Source organism: Capra hircus, chromosome 14, assembly GCF_001704415.2.
Source record: "Capra hircus breed San Clemente chromosome 14, ASM170441v1, whole genome shotgun sequence".
Lineage (NCBI taxonomy): Eukaryota > Metazoa > Chordata > Mammalia > Artiodactyla > Bovidae > Capra > Capra hircus.
The window spans coordinates 71,425,518-71,447,893 of NC_030821.1; the positions used below are offsets into that span (position 1 = coordinate 71,425,518).

At 45.7% G+C, this 22,376-nt stretch overlaps 1 protein-coding gene across 1 annotated transcript in view; it reads right to left on the minus strand.

Moving 5' to 3' along the window:
* Window positions 1–22,376, minus strand: part of ASAP1 (ArfGAP with SH3 domain, ankyrin repeat and PH domain 1) — a 337,578-nt gene that overhangs the window by 38,069 nt on the left and 277,133 nt on the right. Inside the window, exons 14-19 of the mRNA XM_018058570.1 lie at window positions 21,726–21,795; window positions 12,213–12,300; window positions 10,058–10,106; window positions 6,459–6,622; window positions 4,756–4,889; window positions 2,643–2,734 (exon numbers count right to left, since the gene is read on the minus strand). Of these exons, the coding sequence (XP_017914059.1) occupies window positions 2,643–2,734; window positions 4,756–4,889; window positions 6,459–6,622; window positions 10,058–10,106; window positions 12,213–12,300; window positions 21,726–21,795 (597 nt within the window). The remainder of the gene's footprint in view (window positions 1–2,642; window positions 2,735–4,755; window positions 4,890–6,458; window positions 6,623–10,057; window positions 10,107–12,212; window positions 12,301–21,725; window positions 21,796–22,376) is intronic.

Consider the following 22,376-nt stretch of genomic DNA (forward strand, 5'->3'; position numbering starts at 1 on the left):
AAAACACAATGAATGGATTTGGAGTTCCAATCTTAGTCCGTAACTTTGGTCAAACTACTAAATCTTCAGTTTTTGTTTATTTCATCTGAAAATGAGGATAGTAACTCACCAGTATATTTTGAATTAAAGAACACACAGTACCTAATAGGTGCTTTCTGCTTTCCAAAAGGGCTCTAATTCACGGAGTCTGGCTCCCAAGTCTACATGAGAGATTCAGAGAATCACGAACGCTCATAAGGGGAAGGCAGGGCGAATGCTGCCTCTCATGTGAGCAGTAGGAAACAAAAATCCATGCTCTTACAAAGTTTATCCTAAAGTAACGCCTTCAAGGTCTGGGTCATGTAAACACTTAAAAAACGCTGGTGCGAGCAAGACTGGGCCATGTATGAGCTGAGCATTTACTGTTACCACATTTGTGACGTGATCCCGGACTGTATTTGGTTGTGGTTGTCTTGTAATCAAACTAGCTTCTGAAAGCCCTGTTTCTCAGTGCAATTTGAGCTCATTAGTGTGACAAAAAGACATGCAAGCAGTTTTTGTGGTAGGATGACGGTTGGTTAAACCACACGCCCCTCAGATTAGCTTAGGGTATTATTATACATGCCCCCAACATCCTCGACTTCTCTTCTCTGACATTTAAACCACAACTATGAGCAAACAATCTGTTGTTTAATTTTCTGGTTAGTACCCAGGTGTCCCAAGGACAGGATTTATACCTAGTTTTGCTTTGTCAGATCCGCAGCATCTAACATAATTCGAGGCGCAGACTAAACATACGATATGCATTTGTTGAATTCAAAGAAAAGACAACTGCCAAAAGGCCTTCTGGAAGATTGCATTTCATAATTTCAGACTGAAAAAGCATGTTCATCGAATGCGTACCATAATAATTTTAGTGCTTTGGAAATTTGGTGCCTGAATAACCAACCACCCGGGAAGGGCTGGCAAAACTCTGAGGCTGGTGTCTGCATCTCTGATCACTTGAGTTGGAATTAAATCTCTTTTCTATTTAGCCACAGGATTTAGAATTTTAAAGTTTAAAGTCAACGTAAACCCTTTTGAATAGGTTTAAAGAGTCGCATGACTCAACAATAATGAGTTAGGGGGTCTTATGACTCATGACTCAGGGGGTCTCGTGTCTATGCCCACCCCAGAGGAAGGACTTTTATTAGTTTCCTGGGTATTTGCCAGTGTTTCTTTAAGCAGACCCAAGTTAAAATAAATGTATATGTTTATGTGTGTCCTTCACCGTCCAAATCAATTTGGTGCCTGAGTCCAGATAGAATAGCGAGAGTTCAAAAGTGAGGGATTAATCGGGAGATGTACCTAAAATTCAGTTCCTGAGTTTGGAGAGTGATTCTGGGTTGGGGTTTAAGATGTGCCTATACGCACTTCCTCCCATGCCCTCTACCCTTCCCTGCTCCAAAGGCAGCATGCTGTGAAGGCTGCTCTGTACCCTGATGGTTTCACTTGACAGTCATTCTGGAGATCATCCCGGAACAGGACAGGAGAGGCTCCTTTATTCCTTTTTACATTTACAAGGTGTTCCACTTTTTGGCCACACTATAGACTATGTCTGTCTGCTGTTCGGCCATATCCGACTGTTTGTGACCCCATGGACTGCAGCACGCCAGGCTTCCCTGTCCTTCACTATTTCCCGGAGCTTACTCAAATTCATGTCCATTGAGTTAGCGATGCCATCCAACCATCTTATTCTCTGTTGCCCCGTTCTCCAGCCCTCAGTCTTTCCCAGCATCAGGGTCTTTTCCAATGAGTCAGCTCTTCCCATCAGGTGGCCACAGTATTGGAGCTCCAGCTTCAGTGTCAGTCCTCCCAATGAATATTCAGGGTTGATTTCCTTTAGGATGGACTGACCTGATCTTCCTGCAGTCCAAGGGATTCTTAGGTAGACATCTGCTTTGTTCCTAATCTTTCTCTAATACAGAACGGGAACAACTTCCCAGAAGGGCAGGTGCTGAGTCAGGGTAAATAAATCTGTAATTATGATAAACATGTCTAATTTGCCCCTTGTGGCTGGTGTTCCATTTGTACTCCCACCAACAACACACGAGCAGGGATGCCTGTTTTCCCACAGTCTGGCTGAGCAGGCCGTTAACCACCTGGATTGTTGCCAATCTGATAGGAATCTCGCATTGCTTTAGTATGTCTCTTATTTACAATATGTGATGATTAAGCATTAATTGTCCTTATGAAGATTTATCCTCCACAGAGCAGCTACAATTACTTAGGGAAAGGTGATGGCAAAAATAGTCGATGCATTCCAGAAACGGGCTTCCCAGGTGGCTCAGAGGTAAAGAACCCGCCTGCCAATACAGGAGACGTGGGTTCAGTCCTGGGTTGCGAAGATTCCCCTGTAGGAGGAAATGGCAACCCACTCCAGTACCCTTGCCTGGAGAATCCCATGGACAAAGGAGCCTGGTGGGCTACAGTCCATGGGGTCGCAAAGAGTCGGACATGATTGAAGCAACTGAACAACAATTTCAGAAGTACTTTGCTCTGCCTTTTCCTCATAATGAGGCTTCCTCTGGTGGGGAAGAATGCCACAGCCACGAAGAAGTTTGGGGAAGGGGAGAAGAACAATTATAGAACAGCAAAGAACTCAGGATATTAGAAATACTTACATATCACTTGAAGGGGTGGGTTTTGGTGAGGGACTGGGTAAATTTGCTTCCATAATATCATTAAAACTATTGTTTCCTACATTCTTGGCCAGCTGTAACATAAACAAAACACAGCAGAGTGAACGTATTACTACTGGTTTAGGAGTTTACTATTAATTGCTTTTGAGATTTCTGAATACATTATTTTCCCTCAATTGATTCAGAATACAGACCATTCATCCATCTGGTCAAGAGATAATTTACTGGGCATATACTACGTGCCAGACAGTGAGCTTCTGAGTGCAGTTCTGGAATACAGAGATGGGTCAACAGTGTTCTCTCTCAAGGGAGATGATGGACTGGTGGAACCATGGATACGAAAACTAACGATTTTCACAAACACAATGTGATAAATGTTTGACTAGAATACGATGTGGTCCTACACACACACACAGAGTCTGAGATTAAACAGCAGGTCCCATATTTGAATCTCATATGAACGAGGTTAAATGCTATTGCTTAAAGCAAAAACTTTTCAATTACCATCATGACTCATTTTTAAATAAAGCAGATTTACTCTTATTAGCCAGAGAAGAGTGTAGGATTCCTTTATATTTGGGGTACAAATTAAGATGCTATAGGTAATTAATGAAGAGGCCTCAGGAAAAATTTTGCTTCTAGGTTCAAGACCATTCCAAGAAAATCTGTCCTGAAGGGCTTTTGGTCATTCAGATAATTTAGGGATCGATGCGAAGAAACATTCATGCAATCGGTCTCTTGGGCTTCCCTGGTGGCTCATAAGGTAAAGAATCTGCCTGCAATGCAAGATATCCAGGTTTGATCCCTGGGTCAGGAAGATCCCCTGGAGACAGGAATGGCTACCACTCCAGTATTCTTGCCTGGAGAATTCCCATGGACTGAGGAGTCTGGTGGGCTACAGTCCATGGTCTCACAAAGAGGCGGACACGACTGAGCAACTAACACTTTAACTTTTCACGACCCTTCCAAGAAAATGTGTTCTTCAGGACAAATTTGGTCATTTGGTCACTCGGATAACCTGGGGATCGATGCGAAGAAACATCCAGGCAATCAGGTCTCTGGTGTTTACCGTATTTAAGTGTTTAGGATTTGGACTCTATTTCAAGTTGTCAAACTGGGTTTCATTTACCCAACTCAAGGAGAGGGACTGACAGCACTTTCATATTAAAGGGTGTTGCAGGTGTTAGGTCTGAGTCTCTTCTCCATAATGCTGAAGTGAATAGGGAGCCGTGTATAATAAGTACCATATCTTCTAAATCAAGGGGCTCATGCAACACGAGAGAGACCACTGCTGCTTACTGACTGCTTAGACTTTAGGTTTTCTGGGCCCCAGGCTCCCTCACGTTCTGCTCAAGAGTCTCTTCTGTCTGAGAAGCAGCCCTGTTTCACTTCAAACCCTCGCATCCTTAGCATAAAGATTCTCTCATAGGCACCAGCTTCCAAATAGGCAAGACGGTGCTGATGACCAAAAGGCATTATAGGAGACTCTGAATGGGCCTTTCCCTCCTATTATTTGGTTGTGGGACCAATTTAACTCAGACCTGATGAGGGTGTCCTTTCCGTACCATAAAGTTAAGCACCGCAACTGCACACAATTTTTCCCCTGACTACCTGAAGAAGTTATGGGTTAAGGAGTGGTTGGTTTATGACAGTGGCTAATAGGCCACTCCTAATTCATATGTACTTTTACAAACAGAAGAAAACCAGAGAAGAACTCTTTAGCCTTTATTTTTAATAATGTAAGCCACTAGATAAAGTGAACACGAGTCTGACATCTAACTCCCTTTATCGTTAGGATAGTGAATCATATAAACACTAATTCTAAAAGAAAAAAAAAAAAAGAAAAAGAAAAAGCAACTTTGAAACAGGCTATCCCAGAAGAAAAGAGCTGGTTTCTGTCAAGCTAATTATAGAAATGCATGATTCGCCAGTTCTTCAGGAAACAGAAACAGTCAGTGTTACATACCTCAAAATTTACGTTTTAAATATCTATGCAAACTCACTGAACTCGGGAATTAGAATTCTTTGTACTCAGCAGAAACCGAAACACCCCAAAGCAATGTATTAAATGCATTCATGACAGGTCGCTACTTACCAAGAGTTCAGAAGTTCCTAATTTGTCTAGTTCCAAAGACTGGATGCGAGAAATATGAACCCCCATTTCTCTATGGATGCCAGAACACTCTATACAGGTCAAGATACCCAAGTTGGTGGACAGCCAGGTGGGTTCTGTGGGAAGGATTTTAAAGACATGATATCTAATTTTAGTGTGCCAATTACAGAGGAAGCTGCAAAAGTAGTAAAATTTTTAAAATTTATGAGGGAAAGATTTAGATGGAAGGTAGCAGCTATTTTTAAAACTAACAGCTTGTCAGAGAGCAAATCTTCTTTAAGACAAATTTGAAAAATAACTCCTCAATACTGAGCTGAAAACAAAATTCAGTGCCTGGTTTTTGTGAAAATGTGAGGCCTATGAAACACCCTGATAAAAGACTTCTCAGTACAGCTCACAAGGGGCTGGGTTCTGCAGCCATCATTAACCTGCACACTTGGTTAACTGTTATCCTGGTTATGGCTTCTTTGCAAGCACCTCTTGGTATAAGACAACCCCCAAGTGCCCTAGAGCAACGGAACGAATACTTCTGTTACCCAAATCTTCAGGGCTCTCTGTCTGCGGCGAGCTTCTATTTACTGCTCCTCTGCCATCCTGACACTGTGTGAAGCAGTGTCACACACGTGCACGAAAGTAGAAAGTCTGGGGCCTGCCTCTGAGGGGCTTACGGACTGTTGTATAGAAGAATCCATTTGCACTAGTAAAACGATTTTAAAAGTCAGCCATAACGCCTAAGAACGGGTTTGCAGGCTGATGCTCTGAGCCCTACCAGATGTGTGACCTCAGGCGAGTCACTCAAAGTTCTCCAGTCCCTCAGTTTTGTCATCTGTGAAATGGAGATAAGATCAGTTATCCTGCCCAGAGACCTCCTGTGAAGACTGAATAAGAAAAGACCAGCAAAACAACTGCCACAATCCTTACTATAATGTAAGCACTGGATACATGTTAGCTAATGTTAATATGCTTTCCAGGTGGTGCTAGTGTTAAAGAACCCACCTGCCAATGCAGGAGACATAAGAGATGTGAGTTCGATCCCTGGGTCAGGAAGATCCCCTGGAGGAGGGCATGGCAACCCACTCCAGTATTCTTGCCTGGAGGATCCCATGGACAAGGAGCCTGGTGGGCTACAGTTCATAGGGTCACAGAGTTGGACATGACTGAGCGACTAAGCAGGCACACAGTGTCAATAGGAAAACAACACAGATGCCATCTGAGAACAGAAATCTGGAGGAAGGTGACACCCGTGTGATACAGAGGTTGGGCACGTTTTACCGAACAGAAAGGAAGGAAAGAGAGGCACCGTGTGCCAGCCAGTTTTGGGGACACCATTCTATTGCATCCTCGCAGCAGCTGAAGTTCGTTATCCGACTTTTCAGACGAGCAAACTGAAGATCAGACTAGCTGGGGACTGGTCTGGAGGAGGTCCAGACGTTAGGAGCGGGCTGGTGATTCGAACTCTGGGCGACGGACTCCAGGTCCACAATGCTGACCTAACTGGGCCTTGCAGGACAGGGGGTATTTTCGCAGGTGCTGTTTAGGGAGAACAAGGTGGTAGAGCAGCGGGGGGATGTCCCAGATGGAGCGGACAGCACAGGTGACCACACTCAGAGGTGGGAACCATTCAGGTTGGCAGTATGTGCTTGGTGTGCAAACAACACGCTCACTTACACCCCTAGCCAGAATACCTGCTGAGCCGCAGTCGCAGCAGACGTCATTGCCCGGGAGCCGCTGCACGTCCTCGATGATGGCCTTCGTCAGCTCCTCCAGGCTGCTCTCCCCGGCGCTCTGCTCCCCCCGGAAGGCCATGGTGAGGGCCTCTTCTTTGCTGTTCGTCAGCACCGAGATCCACCTGCCGCCAGACCAGGAGGAAGGAGACGTGAGCACCTGGCTGGCCGCTGTATTCTCCTTCCCCTGCAAAAAACTCGTTATCTTCATCTGGAACTTGAGCAGTAACAGGAGGGAAAATGAAAGAAATTAAACTTGGAAAAAAGAGTCAGAGATTGGAAAGCAACACACAGGAGAAGAGCACGCAACGTGAGATGAGAGGGTGAACATCAGTAACCAGGGGCTTGTGTGAACACACGTGTGCTGTGCTGAGTCATGTCCGGCTCTCTGCGACCCCAGGGACTGTAGCCCACTAAGTTCCTCTGACCATGGGATTTTCAAGGCAAGAATACTGGAGTGTGTTGCCACTTCCTTCTCCAGGGGATCTTCCCGACCCAGGGACTGAAGACGCATCTCTTGTACTTCCTGTGTTGGCAGGCAGATTCGTCACCACTAATACCACCTGGGAAACCCATGATATCTATATTTACACGCAGCCACAATAAAGGGAGGAAGAGGGCTTGGCATGGGATCAACCCAGGGAAAGGATGAGAAAGAACAGGTGAGAAGGGAACAGGAGGCAGGAAAGGAGGCTTAGCAAAAGGTAGTGTTTTCTGGAAGTCCATGTCAGCAGGGGCACTTACAAATGAAAATGAAGGGATATTTCATTTTCCATGAAAATTCATGCTTACAAAAAAGGTACGTTAACATGGAAACATGCTGATGTTTGTTACATGAAATGAAAAGTACAAGCTATTAAAATATATATACAGCATGACCATAATGTGGACCCAACAAAGTAACTCCTCACTACCAGTCTATGCATAAAACAGCCTGAATACCCAACAACAGAGGTTGATTAGCAGAGTATGAAATAACCACAAAGTGGACTAGTTACTCCAGTACTAAAATTTAAGTTTCCAACTAATTTTTGGATGACATTGGGGAAATGCTGGCAATATAATGCTTTGTGAAATAAACAGGAAAAAAAATCCTTAAATAATCTCAGATTTAAATGTATTCATGAATTATATGTTTTGTAGGGAAAAGGCTAGAAAAAAAATTCACCAAAATGTGAATACTGGATGTCTCTTGAGTGATTTTCTGTAGGAAAAAAGAAACAGATGGAATGCCTTCACCCTGTACTTTTCAGTAACTGTCCAAATCTATAAGGAGTTGTGTTTCTTTCAGGAATGAGAGGGAAAAAAGCCAAATTAATTTTTTTTTGGAAGAAAATGAAAGACATTTCTAAACTACAGTCACTTCTCACCTATTGCACAGACAGCTAACAACCACTCTTGATAAAGAACACAGAGATCCAGAGCTGTGTCTTGAAGGATGTGTGCACTTGAAACAAAGTCTGTCTACAAGAGGTCTGGAATGAGTGACAGAGACAGCTGCTGCTAAGTCGCTTCAGTCGTGTCCGACTCTGTGCAACCCCAGAGACGGCAGCCCACCAGGCTGCCCCGTCCCTGGGATTCTCCAGGCAAGAACACTGGAGTGGGTTGCCATTTCCTTCTCCAATGCATGAAAGTGAAAAGTGAAAGTGAAGTCGCTCAGTCGTGCCCGACTCTTAGCGACCCCATGGACTGCAGCCTACCAGGCTCCTCCGTCCATGGGATTCTCCAGGCAAGAGTATTGGAGTGGGGTGTCATTGCACTGAGAATTAAAAATCAAAGCATCTGGTGCAGGTGAACTGCGAGTCACAACTTTGACTCTAGGTGGTGCTCACCCTCACCATGTTCTGAGAAACAGGATTGTGTAGCTCAGCTTTTCCTCTGTGATGCAGAAAACCCAACTGTTCAGATAAAACCAACAGTCCAGGGGCGGGGTAGGCAATTACTACCGTGTAAGTTAAAAAATACTTTTTCTATCATATAGTCTCAAGTTAGAAACTAGAAATTATTCTGTTAAACTCTGTAAGGATCTGGGTTCCACAGGGCAGGTCACTGTGCATTTATTAGCAGTCGTGTTGATGATGCCAGAGTTTTCACTTGACTGCAGTCTCTATACTGCTTTCCTTAGGCATTCTGATATTTTGGCTATCTGATATTTCCAGTATTTACTATGTGCCAAGTACTTATAATTTTTGAAATATAATCCTCCAAATAAGCCTCTGAGTTAGGGTTTACAATGCTTTAAAGAGACAGAGGCCTAGAGAGATTCAGTGACTTGCCCCAGAGCCCTATAATGGGACTGACGTCAGACTGGGATGAGAAAATAGCTCTGCTGACCCCCTTTTTTCAGAGTTCCTCCTGTTATGCCACATTCTCTTTACTGCACAATTCATGACAAATTAACTAAATAAAAAAGCTTGTCATGATGATCCAAAAATATACATTTAAAGGACAATTCATTTTTTGGAAGAATAATACAAATATGGTAGAATAGCTACATTTCAAAAGGGCTGAGAATCAAAGCAACTATTTCTGAAAATTCTTTAAAAACCTTTAAAATTGTTTTAAAGTAATTGGCACATAAAAAAGTATTAAGAAATAAAATAGTGCATAATTGTGTTTTAATACTTTAAAAGCCACTCTGAGTCTATAGGAGTGAAAAAAAAAATTGGCACTGTATGAGAGGCTTTAGGAAATGGCAACCCACCCCGGTATTCTTGCCTGGGAAATCCCATGGACAGAGGAGCCTGGTGGGCTACAGTTCATGGGGTCACAATGAGTCGGACACAACTTAGCGACCAAACCACCACCACCACCACACATTTCATCTCAAGTCTCAAAATTCTGCAAGCGAGGCCTGTAACCCTCTCACGGACAAGAAAGCCGTGGGATGGCCTTTCCAAGATCCAAAAGCCACTATCAGGCAGACTGAGGACTAGAAACCAAGTCTGCCGGACCTCAAACATTCAGCCGAGAAAGGATTTCTCTGTTAATTCACTGGATGCTTTCACATGAGATAACAGCTCAATGCGGCAGTGGAACTTCCTCCATGTGACTTGGAGAAAAATGAACATCTCTCCTTGAAGGATGCCAGAATCTCCTCCAAAATCAAGTCTCCCATCACCACCGCCGGTACCCAGAGAGAATCCCGAAGGGAGCCACTCCCCCAAACGTGAATTACTCCAGCGCTGAGGAAAGCCCTCCCAAGTGCAGATGGTGGGATTAGAAACGAAGAAGGCGCAGTCCTTGTCCTCAGAAGCTCCAGGTCTCCAGAGGGCTCAGACTGAGCCAGGGGAGAGGGGTGTGAAGAGGCCTGTGGGGAGGGAGCAAAACCCCTCGGGCAGCGAGGCTTGAGCAGAACCTTGAAGGGGGCACCTGAGTTGACTGAGCTCCCCAGACTAAAGAAGAGACCCATGGGAAAGCCCCGGGTGGACAGCTAAGCAGGGGAAACCCACCAGGACTGGTTCTTAGTAATAACAAGAACACTTTTAAGTATACTATACAGAAGAGAGAGGCGCTTTTTTTAGTTTAAGGCCTTATGCCATGATTTCAAAACTACTTACGCTACGTAATCCTGCTCATCTTCAGCCTGAAAGTGATACGTCCTGTTATCTGAAATACAAAAAAAGAGAGAGAGAGAAAAAAAGCAAAATCTTAGAAAGCAGAATGCTTCAGGTATTAATATAGATTTTAAAAGCTCCTGAGGACACATTGAAAGTAGGATTCTGATATTATTTTTGCACCCTTTTGTTTTAGCAGTTACACGATTCACTTTGTCAATAGTGCTTTTCTGAAGAGAAACAGGAATACAAGAAGATAACTGCAAACACCACGCCAGTGCCTAAACATTTCTTTTGAAAAACAAGTGGGAAGGGGGAGGGGTCCCACCTGGTCAAGCAGTTCATTTTTTTTTTGGGCCACGCCACCCGGCACGTGGGATCTTAGTTTCCCTACCTGGGATCAAACCCGAGCCCCCTGCATTGGACAGGTAGAGTCTTAACCACTGGACATGTGGGGAAGTCCCTCAAGTAGATCTTAGAAATCAGAGAGTGCTAGGTGCCACAGTATTAATATTTCACTTTCGTTTTCCAATTTGCCTTTCACTGGTTTTTCTTTTTAAAGAATTTCTTTCTGTAAGAATTCATAACTCACAGGGCAGCCCTGATGATCAGACAAGTCCTGCCCGAGGTTGCTCTCTGGTTAAATCAGACTTCAGGAAGGGAGGGTTCAAGCCCTGCTGGAGGGTCATCCTCCAAGGTGTGACCCACATAAGGAGGGGGTAGCTGGACCTGGGCAGTGTGGGCAGGTGTGCATGAAGGAAACTCTTCCTTAGAATGTGGGATTTACTGGGATGCTTCCATACACTGAGGTCCAACTACCACTGTCTTACCACTTCACTTTCTAGGCAGTCACTCACTCTGTGACTGCTCTGCCAGGCACCCCCTGCCCCCTGCGAGAGAGGTCGTGCGTGTGCCCAAGGACACAACACAGATACTGGAACCCAAGCGCCCCGGCTGAATCCCGGCTTTATTGCTGAGACTTTATGTTAAGTCGCTGGACCTTCCTGAGTCTCAGTTTTTCCTTCTGTGAAATAGGAAAATGACAAGGCTTTTGAGAGGATTACCCATCATGGACATAAAGCACCCGGCACATATTGTGGTTGGAGTCACTAAGTCGTGTCTGACTCTTTGCAACCCCGTGGACTGCAGCATGCCAGGCTTCCCTGTCCTTCACTATTTCCGGGAGTTTACGGAAACTCATGTCCATTGAGTCCGTGATGTCATCCAACCATCGCATCCTCTGTTGCCCCCTTCTCCTGCCCTCGGTCTTTCCCAGCATTGGGGTCTTTTCCAATGAGCTGGCTCTTTGCATCCGGTGGCCAAAGTACTAAAGTGCCAGTGGCACCCATGAAAGCACAGGGAGCCAGCCTAGAGGGAAACAATCTCCTTTCACTCCAAAGACTATGAGGACACAGGCTATCAGCTGAGGGGGTGGATGGGCCAAAAGCACGCCCGACCCATGGAGGACAGAGCGCAGTGTCACTGATTTAGGACGTCAGAAGGCAGCTCTTCGCAGCAGGGAAATGACTTCTCCTTTCAGAGCTTGATTCTGCAGGGGTAAAACTTAGGAGTTGGGCAGAGATAGCGGCACGCCTCACTGTTAAGTCCATGTCCATGCTTTCGTTTTCTTTTTTTTTTTTAACTGAAATTTTATTTTTTGACCACACTGCATAGCATGTGGGATCTTAGTTCCCTGATGAGGGAATGAACCTGCACCCCATGATTTGGAAGTGCAGAGTCTTACCCACTGGACCACCAGGGAAGTCCCCTGTCTGCACTTAACCATAGGTATACATCAGAGTCATCCAGCGACTTCTTAAAAGATACCTATGTCTGGGCATCACATCAAAGACCGATTCAGCAGACATAGGAGCGCAATGGGAACGTGCTCAGGGAAATCCCTCCCAGGAGATAAAGCTCATGGTCAAGAACTGGCCTGGTTTACTGTACAAATCTAGATTCTCCTCCACTGCAGGTCGCTTATGCCTTCCTGCCACAGGTGAGTTCCGTGTAGAGAGACCCAGGCTCTTCCTAGAGCAGCGTGTGCAGCATACACCTCCTCTCAAGGAGCCCTGCTTGGGAAACACGTGGCTTCCAACCCAAAGAATGGGCAGGTGGCAGGATCCACAGTAACCGACCCGGCAGAAAAAGGACTCACGTGATATCAGGTCAAAAGACTTCTTGTCCTCGGCATTCGGCTTCACCTGGCAGGTGAGAAGGTTCAGCTTGGCTGGTTGCCTGTTGGACTGGACATGAGAGAAAACAGAGAAGTTAAATGTAACACAGACTGCCACCCGCCGGCCCAGTGCCCCGTGGGCCAGGTGGGTGGGTTCATCATACATTCGATAAGGTCTAATTCACCCTACTGGAATACTTAATCTCATTAAACAAGAGGGGAAAAAAAAGTCAGGCGGCCCACTCAATGTCTTTTAACTGCGCATAAGTGTCCCAGTGGTTAATGAGGATGGAACCAAGATAATTCATCTCACTTTCAATGACCAGTGGGTATAACCCACGGAACTGTGACTTTCTGGAATCTACACGTATACAAGCGCAAAGAGTTGACACTTTAATCACTTACTGTGAAACACAGCTAGGTGTAGTTTCTTTATCCACTCAAAATGACCCCAGTAACCAGTCACTGCAAATCCCATGTCCCAGGTAGCCACAAATTTTAGCTGCCACACAAAATTCATGTTACTTCTCCCCAAAAGTACAAGAACAGTTACCACCCGTGAGACATTGCTTAACCAACCCCAAAATCTGGAGAGGAAAATATAATGAAGATTTCCTATCACTTCACAGCCAGTCTCTTGGTCACGCATGTATTAATAATTCACACAGACTCTGTAGTGACTAGACAGTCATGCTAATGTAGGCTTTGCCTTAAGAGAGTCTCGCCACATGATCACTCTGCTCAGAGCTCCTTCCGGCCCTCCTGCCCGTGTCTGTCCACGGTCACACTCTGGTCAATGATGAATGCCAGTTTCTGGAAGGAGCTGACCAAGGGGTGAAAGGCCTGAGTGCCCAGGCCTCGCTGTGCTTCCACAGAAGCCTGCAAAAGTCAGGCCTGCAAGCCCACCCCAGCTGAAGGTCATCATGCTGACAACCTCCATGCCAGGAGCACGACCACCCAACCAACTTGAGTTTTTAGGGAAAACAGAGGGGGAGGAAGTAGAAAGGGGACCCCTCGGTGGCGTATTATGATCAAAAACACTTCAGACGCACACTGTGCCTCTCATTCTCAATAATGGCTACCAGACACTTAATTTCCGTTTCAACAACTTCTGAGATCTTCCCCTGTGGTTTCAAGGATATCAGACACAGAAAGGATATTAGATACCCTATGTCCTGAGTTATCTGTTCCAAAACAAGCTCTCTGTGGGCAGGAAGTGAGAAGACAATCCAGGGATTTAATGTTCTTTGCATGTACATGTGACTTAGGCATAGAAACCAGAAGTCAGGTCCTGTACAGGATGGTTTTGCCTAAGAAGAAACAGTGTCCTGTACTACAGACTGACTGCCAAACCCAAAATAGGGAGGCAAGGAGGTTGTGGGTCTGCAATTTTTTCTTAGAACAGACCTGGGGTTTGGGTTGCTAAAAGCCTCAAGTCTCCAAAACCGGCGGCTACAACCACAAACTTTGGCTGGGTCCCCTGTAAAAGGAATTGCTAGTCCTCATCCTTTTGCGTGTTGATAAGATCGCTGGATTTCCCATATGAATGACAAAGACATCTGACAGGCTGAAAAGGTAGTGAGCCCAGTTAATGGTGAGACTGCAGACTACCACGTTCCAATGTGGCATCCACATTCTGAAAGAGGATACAGAAAAGCTTAGGGAAGATCAAGGGATGATTAAAGGAGTGGAAAACGGGGACTTTGAGGTGGGTTTAAAGGCATCTTTTAGTTGGAGCAAAGAGGCTGGGGCGTGACTTAACCGTCTGTTGGGACGTGAAGGGTTGTCACTGGGGAAGGCTGGGCAGCTGTTTTCCATTTGTACAGACGGAGGAGAAAGGCCCTCCAATTGTAGGAGGTCTGAGCCAGACACGAGGAAGAACTTCCCAGGTTTACACTGATCATGCTTAATAAGGGGTTGCAAGTTTCTTAACCTAAGTAGAGAAAGCTCTTCAAAGACCTTAAGAATTTTTGAGACACCATTCAGTTTTGAATGCGGCAGAGGGTTAACTGGGTTTCTTTTTCCTTCCCAAATCTTTGTGACTCTACTGTTTATGAACCACCTCACCAGCAGACACAACGAAGCAACACAGACAAAATTTTTAAAAAGGAAAACATACTCAGTTAAGTGTCAACTGATTCTGGAAAATTAAACAGCACCATTCTTTCATTCAAAAAATGGGCTACCTCGAAGTATGTTATCTGGAAGCTTCTGAGGACGAGGGCTTTGTGCAGTTTACATCATTCCATGACCGACCCACAACTTCAATGACAAGATGACACGTGATCCTCATTCCCGTGGAACCCTGTCCAGTCTGCTGAACTGACAGCTGCCATGTCAACATGAACTTCAGCTGGCAGACAGGTCATGCCTGCACAGTGTTCTTCCTCTAAATGCTAGTGGGACAAACAGCCTACCACTCCAAAGGCGAATCTGGAGAGCAGAGAACACAATTTTTTGGATGCGACTAGTCATGAGCCCAGGAACACCAGGAAGTGGAGTGAAACGCTGAACCAGAGTCTACGGACCAAGGGACCAGAAGGCTTGGAATCACGACAGTCATCACTGGAACTCCAGGTTTGTGTAACTTCCTCAAATTTCAAAGTCCTTTCTAGACCGTTAGCACTAATGTACAGCTTGGAAAGGAAAGCTATGACCAACCTAGACAGCATATTAAAAAGCAGAGACATTACTTTGCCAACTAAGGTCCATCTAGTCAAGGCTATGATTTTCCCAGTGGTCATGTATGGATGTGAGAGTTGGACTGTGAAGAAGGCTGAGCGCCAAAGAATTGATGCTTTTGAACTGTGGTGTTGGAGAAGACTCTTGAGAGTCCCTTGGACTGCAAGGAGATCCAACCAGTCCATTCTGAAGGAGATCAGTCCTGGGTGTCCTTTGGAAGGACTGATGCTGAAGCTGAAACTCCAATACTTTGGCCACCTCATGTGAAGAGTTGACTCATTGGAAAAGACTCTGATGCTGGGAGGGATTGGGGGCAGGAGGAGAAGGGGACAACCGAGGATGAGATGGCTGGATGGCATCATTGACTCGATGGACGCAACTCTGAGTGAACTTCGGGAGTTGGTGATGGACAGGGAGGCCTGGTGTGCTGCAGTTCATGGGGTTGCAAAGAGTTGGACACGACTGAGCGACTGAACTGAACTGAACTGAACTGACAGCTATAGTGATTAGGGAAGGTATAATCTCTCCTGCCAGTTCAGCAGACTAAAATCATAGACTAAATGACCTGCCCTGGGCTACATCGTTGATGAACAGTTTAGGAAATGCTTTCATACTGTTTATGTTCAGTTCAGTCGCTCAGTCATGTCCGACTCTTTGCGACCCCATGAACTGCAGCACGCCAGGCCTCCCTGTCCATCACCAACGCCTGGAGTTCACTCAAACTCATGTCCATCATGTTACAGGAAAGCAAAAAAAAAAAAAAAAAAAAACAAACGGAAAGGACACAAAGGAAATGTTTATTTACTGAGTCCTCACCATTGATGATTCCTACCATGCTTGGAATAAAAGCCCCAGTCTGGGTCAGGACCCCCACAGACCACCTTCAGGCTCCTTCTAATTTCGGTTCCTGCCACTTGGCCTGCGGCTCCCCCTGCTGGCGGCGAGTGGCACTGGCCTCCCCCCTACACCTCTGGGCTCGCTCCCTTCAGCCCCTTCAGCCAGCAAGTCCAGCAAGTCCCCGGAGGGAGGGGTGGTCCTGTCCTGACCTCCCTCCCTGGACTTCCTACTCCTTCACACTCCGTTGTACTGCCTTCCAGACTCGTCTCACTCCCCTTTACCGCTTGTCTTTCTTCCCACAAAGAGCAAACATCTTTCTGATTTGTTCACTAAAACATGTCTGGCCTGCAGCAAGTACTCAATAAATATTTACCAAATGAATGAACGCATTTCTCAGCCTTACGCATACCTATCTCATGTACCGACCTGCGAGGGGACTATTTTTAGTTTCTTTTACTAACTAACATGAAGAAACAGTCACAGAGAGCTTAACTGGCGTCCCTAAAATCTCCCGGTAGACAAGCAGCAGAGTCTGGCGTTCATCCCTTCCGCTTCCACGGGAAGGAGAGCCACGGAACCAGCCACGTGACCCCAATCCTGCCCAGGGGGAAGCCCAAAGCCGCAACCCACGAGAACACCTCCTCTGAGAAGAGCAAGGGCTAGAAATAAACAGAGCAATGGTGCCAAATATGAACTTCTATTCTGGTATCTTCTCAGGTCATTTAGCTTCTATAATTGATGCAAACAGAAATTTTAGAAGCCTATTTGAAACACCTCTTTACTTAGTGCGTTTGACAAAATACTGTAGAAGCCTCAAGTCCATCTAAGCACATACGAAGGGCAGCCGGTCTGTGCCACCCATAAGATACAGGAAACAGACCCGCCCAAGGACCGAGGATACGCCCGGTGCCCGGAGCCTGAGCTCAGGAGGGCATCGGGACTTCCGCAAGGTTCCAAGGGTGGCCTCGTCCCTGGGCGAGGACCGAGGCGAGGAGGTGTGGGTGCACGCCCCTGGGAGTGAGAGGGACAAGGCAAAAGATGATGAAGTAGTTAACACGGTGGGGCACTGCGGCTGGTGCGGAGGACTCGCGCCCCTTCCCGGGAACGCGGCAGTCACACTGATTGGACCCCCTCCCAGAACCGACCAGCCCACCGACATCCAGGGAGATGGCTGGGGGAGGAGTAGAGAAAGACTGGTGAGCGATGACAGGGCCTGAATCAAAGCGATGGTTGTGGCGCTGACCGCTGGGGACTCAAGATACTGCTGAAAAAAGACGTTTCAATTATTCCCAAAGATACTTCTATGTAGCAGGTGGCTCTCCCAAGCTCCGCATTTGATGTGTGGAGGGGGAGGGGGCGGGGGGGGGGTGGGTGGTGGTCTGCACCCTTGTAGGCTCTGCTGAACAGCAAGTTTAAAAAGCTCCAAGTGCCCCCACCCCAACATCGTTATGATGTCTTTCAAAAATGAAGACTGTTCCAGCTCTGTTCCCTGAAAATCTTTGAGGCCTGTCCTTTTACAGGTTTTACTGTTCCTTAAAAGAACCCATATTTCTGGAAGAAACACTAGGAGACAGAGATAGTGCAAAGCAGAAACTGAATATTACTTGTTAATCCTACTTACTTACACCCAGGGACACTCATGGCTAATACCTGATTTTAACAAGATATGCGTGTGTGTGAAATGTCTGTTTTTAGAAAAACATGGGTTGGTTCCATCTGTATATATTGTTTTGCAAACTGCTTTTTCCAGTTAACAGTATTCACGTTAGTGTTCATTTCTCCATGTGTGTGTGCATACACACGCATGTACACATACACATGCACACATGGCAAAGCTACTCGCAGGATTCTGAACGTGTTTCCACTCGGTAAGCTCTTGACACGTTCCCTGCACAGAAGTGAAGACATCACCCCTCTGACAAAAAGGCTCTGCCACCTTAAACAGAAGATGCCCTTCAGCTAGGAAAGTCATCACAAATGTGTGTAGAAACAGAATGACTCGATTCTGATGAACGTTTCTGCATTTCCTGAAAGAAAACAAACACCACACATTTGTCCACCACAGCTCGGCATGCACTGTGGTGAAGTGTTTTTGCTGGAAGTGTGAAGTCGTTAGTGCAGGCTATTTCTGTTAGCAGAAAACAGCTGCTACTGGAATTAGTATCCAGAAATGAAATTATTTACCCCCATCATTCAGCTGGATTGCTCGCTGCACAAACAAGTGAACATTATTAATTACTTGGAAAATAAGGCTGACCCAGCCAGGCTCAGGCTGCTGGGTAGAAAGAGATAAAAATAAAATAATAAAGCTCTCTTCATTTCCTAGGCGAATGCTTGCTAACACAGCTGTTTAGATCCTTATACTCATTTCAATTTTTCGTTCAATATTTATTTAGACACCTACCATGCCTTAGAGGGACACCTATGTTTGGTATACCATCAACAACCACACAACTCCTGGATTAGAAGTTAGGCATGCACTGAACACCTACCACTGAAGAGAGATCTTATCTTCAAAAATTTAGTACATTAAAACTTCTGGCTTTTGCAAAGAATTTTGGTTTCTTTGGGGGCAAGGTAGCAGTTTTCATTTATTGAGCACCTAAACCTTATCTCCTGCATTTGCAGGTGCATTCTTTACCACTGAGTCACTTGGGAAGCTAGAAGGGAATAAGATATCTTAATAAGCAAATTATACAAATTTGACATCAGAGAAAACGGAGGCTCCAAAGGCTTGAATAACTTATCCAAGGTCCTACAGCTTGCTTCAGGAGCTGGAGCCCAGGTCTAATCAACTCCAGGATTTGTCCTTTTATAATTCACAGTGCTGTGTCTAATCTCGTGGCAGAGGGGAAAATAGTCTCTTCTTGCAGTGACAACTTGGACAAAGATGTGGAACTGGGCAGAGTCCAGGTTAGCCTCAACAGAGGCCAATCACAGAAACCAGGTTATTGAACACACTGCAAGATGGGGAGCAGCCTGCTGTGAGCGGGCTTTCAGAGCATCTGTTAAAGTCCTGAAGCTGAATGTTGTCTTCCAGGCTCTGGACAAGATGGAGAACAAGATTCCCTGGGAAATGTCTGTGGGTCTAAAGAGCCCAAGGATAGGGAGAAAGAATCAAAGTCTTGCTCTAGTGTGATGCCTGGAGGTGCCAGAAGTGTTGTCCACTTCTAACAGGAAGAAATGAAATTCCTATGAGAGGTCAGTTGCTCCAGATGAGCTTCATCAAGTCCCTCCAGGAAGAAACAGCAGTACAAAGGAATTCCAATAAGTGAGATTAAATATGAGATGTTAACACATGAGGGAAGAAGGTGATAGTAACAGCAATAAGGACAGCTAACATTTATTGAGTGCTACTTCCAACTTGCATTGTGTTCTAATTACTTATAATCAATGAACTCATTTAATCTTTACATGTACCTATGAATTGGGCACTACTATGAGGGATTTACGGAGAAGGCAATGGCACCCCACTCCAGTACTCTTGCCTGGAAAATCCCATGGATGGAGGAGCCTGGTGGGCTGCAGTCCATGGGGTCGCTAAGAGTCGGACACGACTGAGCGACTTCACTTTCATTTTTCACTTTCCTGCACTGGAGAAGGCAACGGCAACCCACTCCAGTGTTCTTGCCTGGAGAATCCCAGGGATGGGGGAGCCTGGTGGGCTGCCTGTCTGTGGGGTCGCAGAGTCAGACACGAGTGAAGTGACTTAGCAACAGCATGAGGAATTCAGTGTTATTTTGACTCAAATCATGGCAGTCTGGGCCCACGGTGATGGGTAACATCATCCCAATCATATTTTTTTAAACTTTTTTTTTTTGGGTCACACCACGTGGCATGTGGGATGTTAGTTCCCTGACCAGGGATCGAACCCATGCCCCTTGCACTGGAAGCTCGGAGCCTTAACCACCAGCAAAGATGAGTAATCATTTAAGTTTACCAGACACTTGGCTTCCCTGGTGACTCAAATGGTAAACATAAATCTGCCTGAAATGTGGGAGATGTGGGTTCAATCCCAGGATTGGGAAGATCCCTGGAGAAGGGAATGGCAACCCATTCCAGTATTCCTGCCTGGAGAACCCCATGGACATAGCCTGGCAGGGTACAGTCCATTGAATCGTGAAGAGCTGGACACGACTGAGGGACACTTACTGTGGTCCAGGCTCTATAAAGCTTTAAATGAATCATCTAACTCTCATGGCACTGAAAGGCAGGAACGGTTAATATCCCAGTTGACAGGTGAGGAGTAAAGTATCTTAACAAAAGCTGGCATCAGAGGAAAGGACTATCATGTAGTAGAAAGAACACAGGCACTGGGAACTCAGAGGCAAGCAGGACACTAGCTTCTTACACTTTTGAAAATAATTTCTCAGGATCATGACGGTCAAGCGGTACTTCACACAGAATCCTTGTATTTTTCTTGGAACGCTTGTTCTACTGTATTATATGTCGATGCTAAAAAACTAAAGTAAAAGCAAACAACACAAAGATACAGAAATCTATTTATAATGGTCTAGTGGCTTAACATAAACACTTTTATCCTTAAGCTTTACGCTGTTTGCCACAGATTTGTCAGAATTGGCTTTTTAAATGAAAACATCTCACGCTGCACTGAACAGATACTAGACTCGATCAATATTACTGTGACAGCAGATTCAGAGGTTCTCACTGAATTTGATTCCCCAAGTGCTGCATTACTTTGAATAGTAAATTTAAAAAAAAAAAAGTCTTTTAACAGGTATGTGTGAAGCAGTGAAATTATAGAAGAAATCTCTGGGGATGTGTGCAGGTAAACAGAAAATGGATTTCTTCCAAAACAGTCAGCTAGAGAGACGAATGGTCCCTGGAGCAGAACGCAAGTGTGTGGTCAAGCCAACAGGCCATGGCTCACCAATCTAAACACAACTTGACCCTCTCCCAAATCAACCTGGTAAGAAGAACCTGCCAAAGTGACTGGGCCCTTCCAGCATGAGGAATTCCCCTGTCTTAATAAAGGGGTCCCAAACAAAGACCCTGTATTTCCTGACCGAAAAAAGCTCTTTTATCCACTTTTCAAAAGATCACTGAATTCGGCATGTTTTCTCAGGAAACTTCTGGCCCTGATTTTCAATCTGTTTCTAAGGAATCAGAGGTGTTTGCAAAGTCTGGAGAAGCCAGCTAAAACTGGCCACAGAGATCATTCTGTGGGGGCAGGTTATGTGATTACAAAGCGATGTAACTGGCGGTAAAGTGTGGCTTGAAGCCAATGAAAAGTAGGGACCAGGTTAACAGAAACCAGTGGGAGGTGGCCAGAGGTGAGGTGGAGAGGACCCACTTGCCCTGGTCTGCTCTGGGGGCAGCTGAGGTGGACTCACAATTTCCAGCGTGTGTAGCAGAGCAGGCTGCCTGTCAATAGATTTCAGCACCTGCAGGGACGTCCGAGGAGGAGGCAGCACAAATAGCAGCTGCTGTTTGGTACTAGTTGGTGACACAAATACCAACTGCTAGTAACTGTGGCCCCCACCCAGCATGGTGCCTCATTCAGTCGTCACCAGCACCTCTGGCAGTTAAACGCTTTTCTCCAGGCAAATGGTGAACCTGGGATTCAGAAAACTTCAGGTTTTCCACGTATGTGTGAAGTTACACAGATTTCTAAAGAAAGAGCCAGCTGTTGAGATAATTTGGGTAGCATCTAGATGTGTTAAAACTTCAGAAGAGCCAACAATATTTTCCCAGAGATGAAATGAAAAAAGTAAAGGAGCGCCTGATTCGGTTTCGAGGGAGCAGAAGGCAAAGTTCTGGTGAAACAGGAGAACCAGGCAGGACAAAGAGGGACAGACTTCTTTTGTGAAGGAATCTCCTAAACCCTCGGAGTGAATCCCACACGTTAAACACACGCAGGGAGATTTTTAGGCTGGTTACATCATGCACTTGCTTTCCGGGCCATGTGGCCAGAGTCATCATAGACATGGGTGGTGAATGAGCGGATACACTTACTGTGGCGTGGGAGATGGTCAGGATCCCGTTCTTGACGGAGCACTTCCTTCTCTGCCACACTTTCCGGATCCTAAGGATGGAGCCAAACACAACCTGATACAGTACCTGCTTCACGCAGCTGCACGGTGTCATGCTTGACCACCATCACAAAAACCCCCAAGCAGACCCCACACAGGCCAGGGTCTGGGCTGCCGTTTATTACCCCAGGGGGAGGGGAATGCAGACTCGTAGGCACACAAGGAGGCACCAAAGCACTGGGCTTCCTCCCCCTCTGGCCGCTCTTCACGGCACGTGGAACTTCCCTCAGCAGGGACTGAACCTGTGTCCCCTGCAGTGGAAGCGGAGTCCTAACCACTGGGCCGCCAGGGAAGCCCGCAGCACTGTTGTTGACAGTGAAAACAGGAGACAACAACAGAAATCTGAGAGCAGGAGAATAAGTAAATGATTCCTGTTACATTCGTACTACAGGGTACCATGCAGGCGTTTACAAAGAATAACACAGCTACAATATGGGCCACCTACGTAGACTTTTGAAGCATACTGTTGGTTGAAAAAGCAAGCTGTTTTAAGATACTTTGGGTATCATCTAGAAAAGCTAAAATTTCAGACCTATGAAACGGCATTCTACATTTTCTATACATATATGTATAA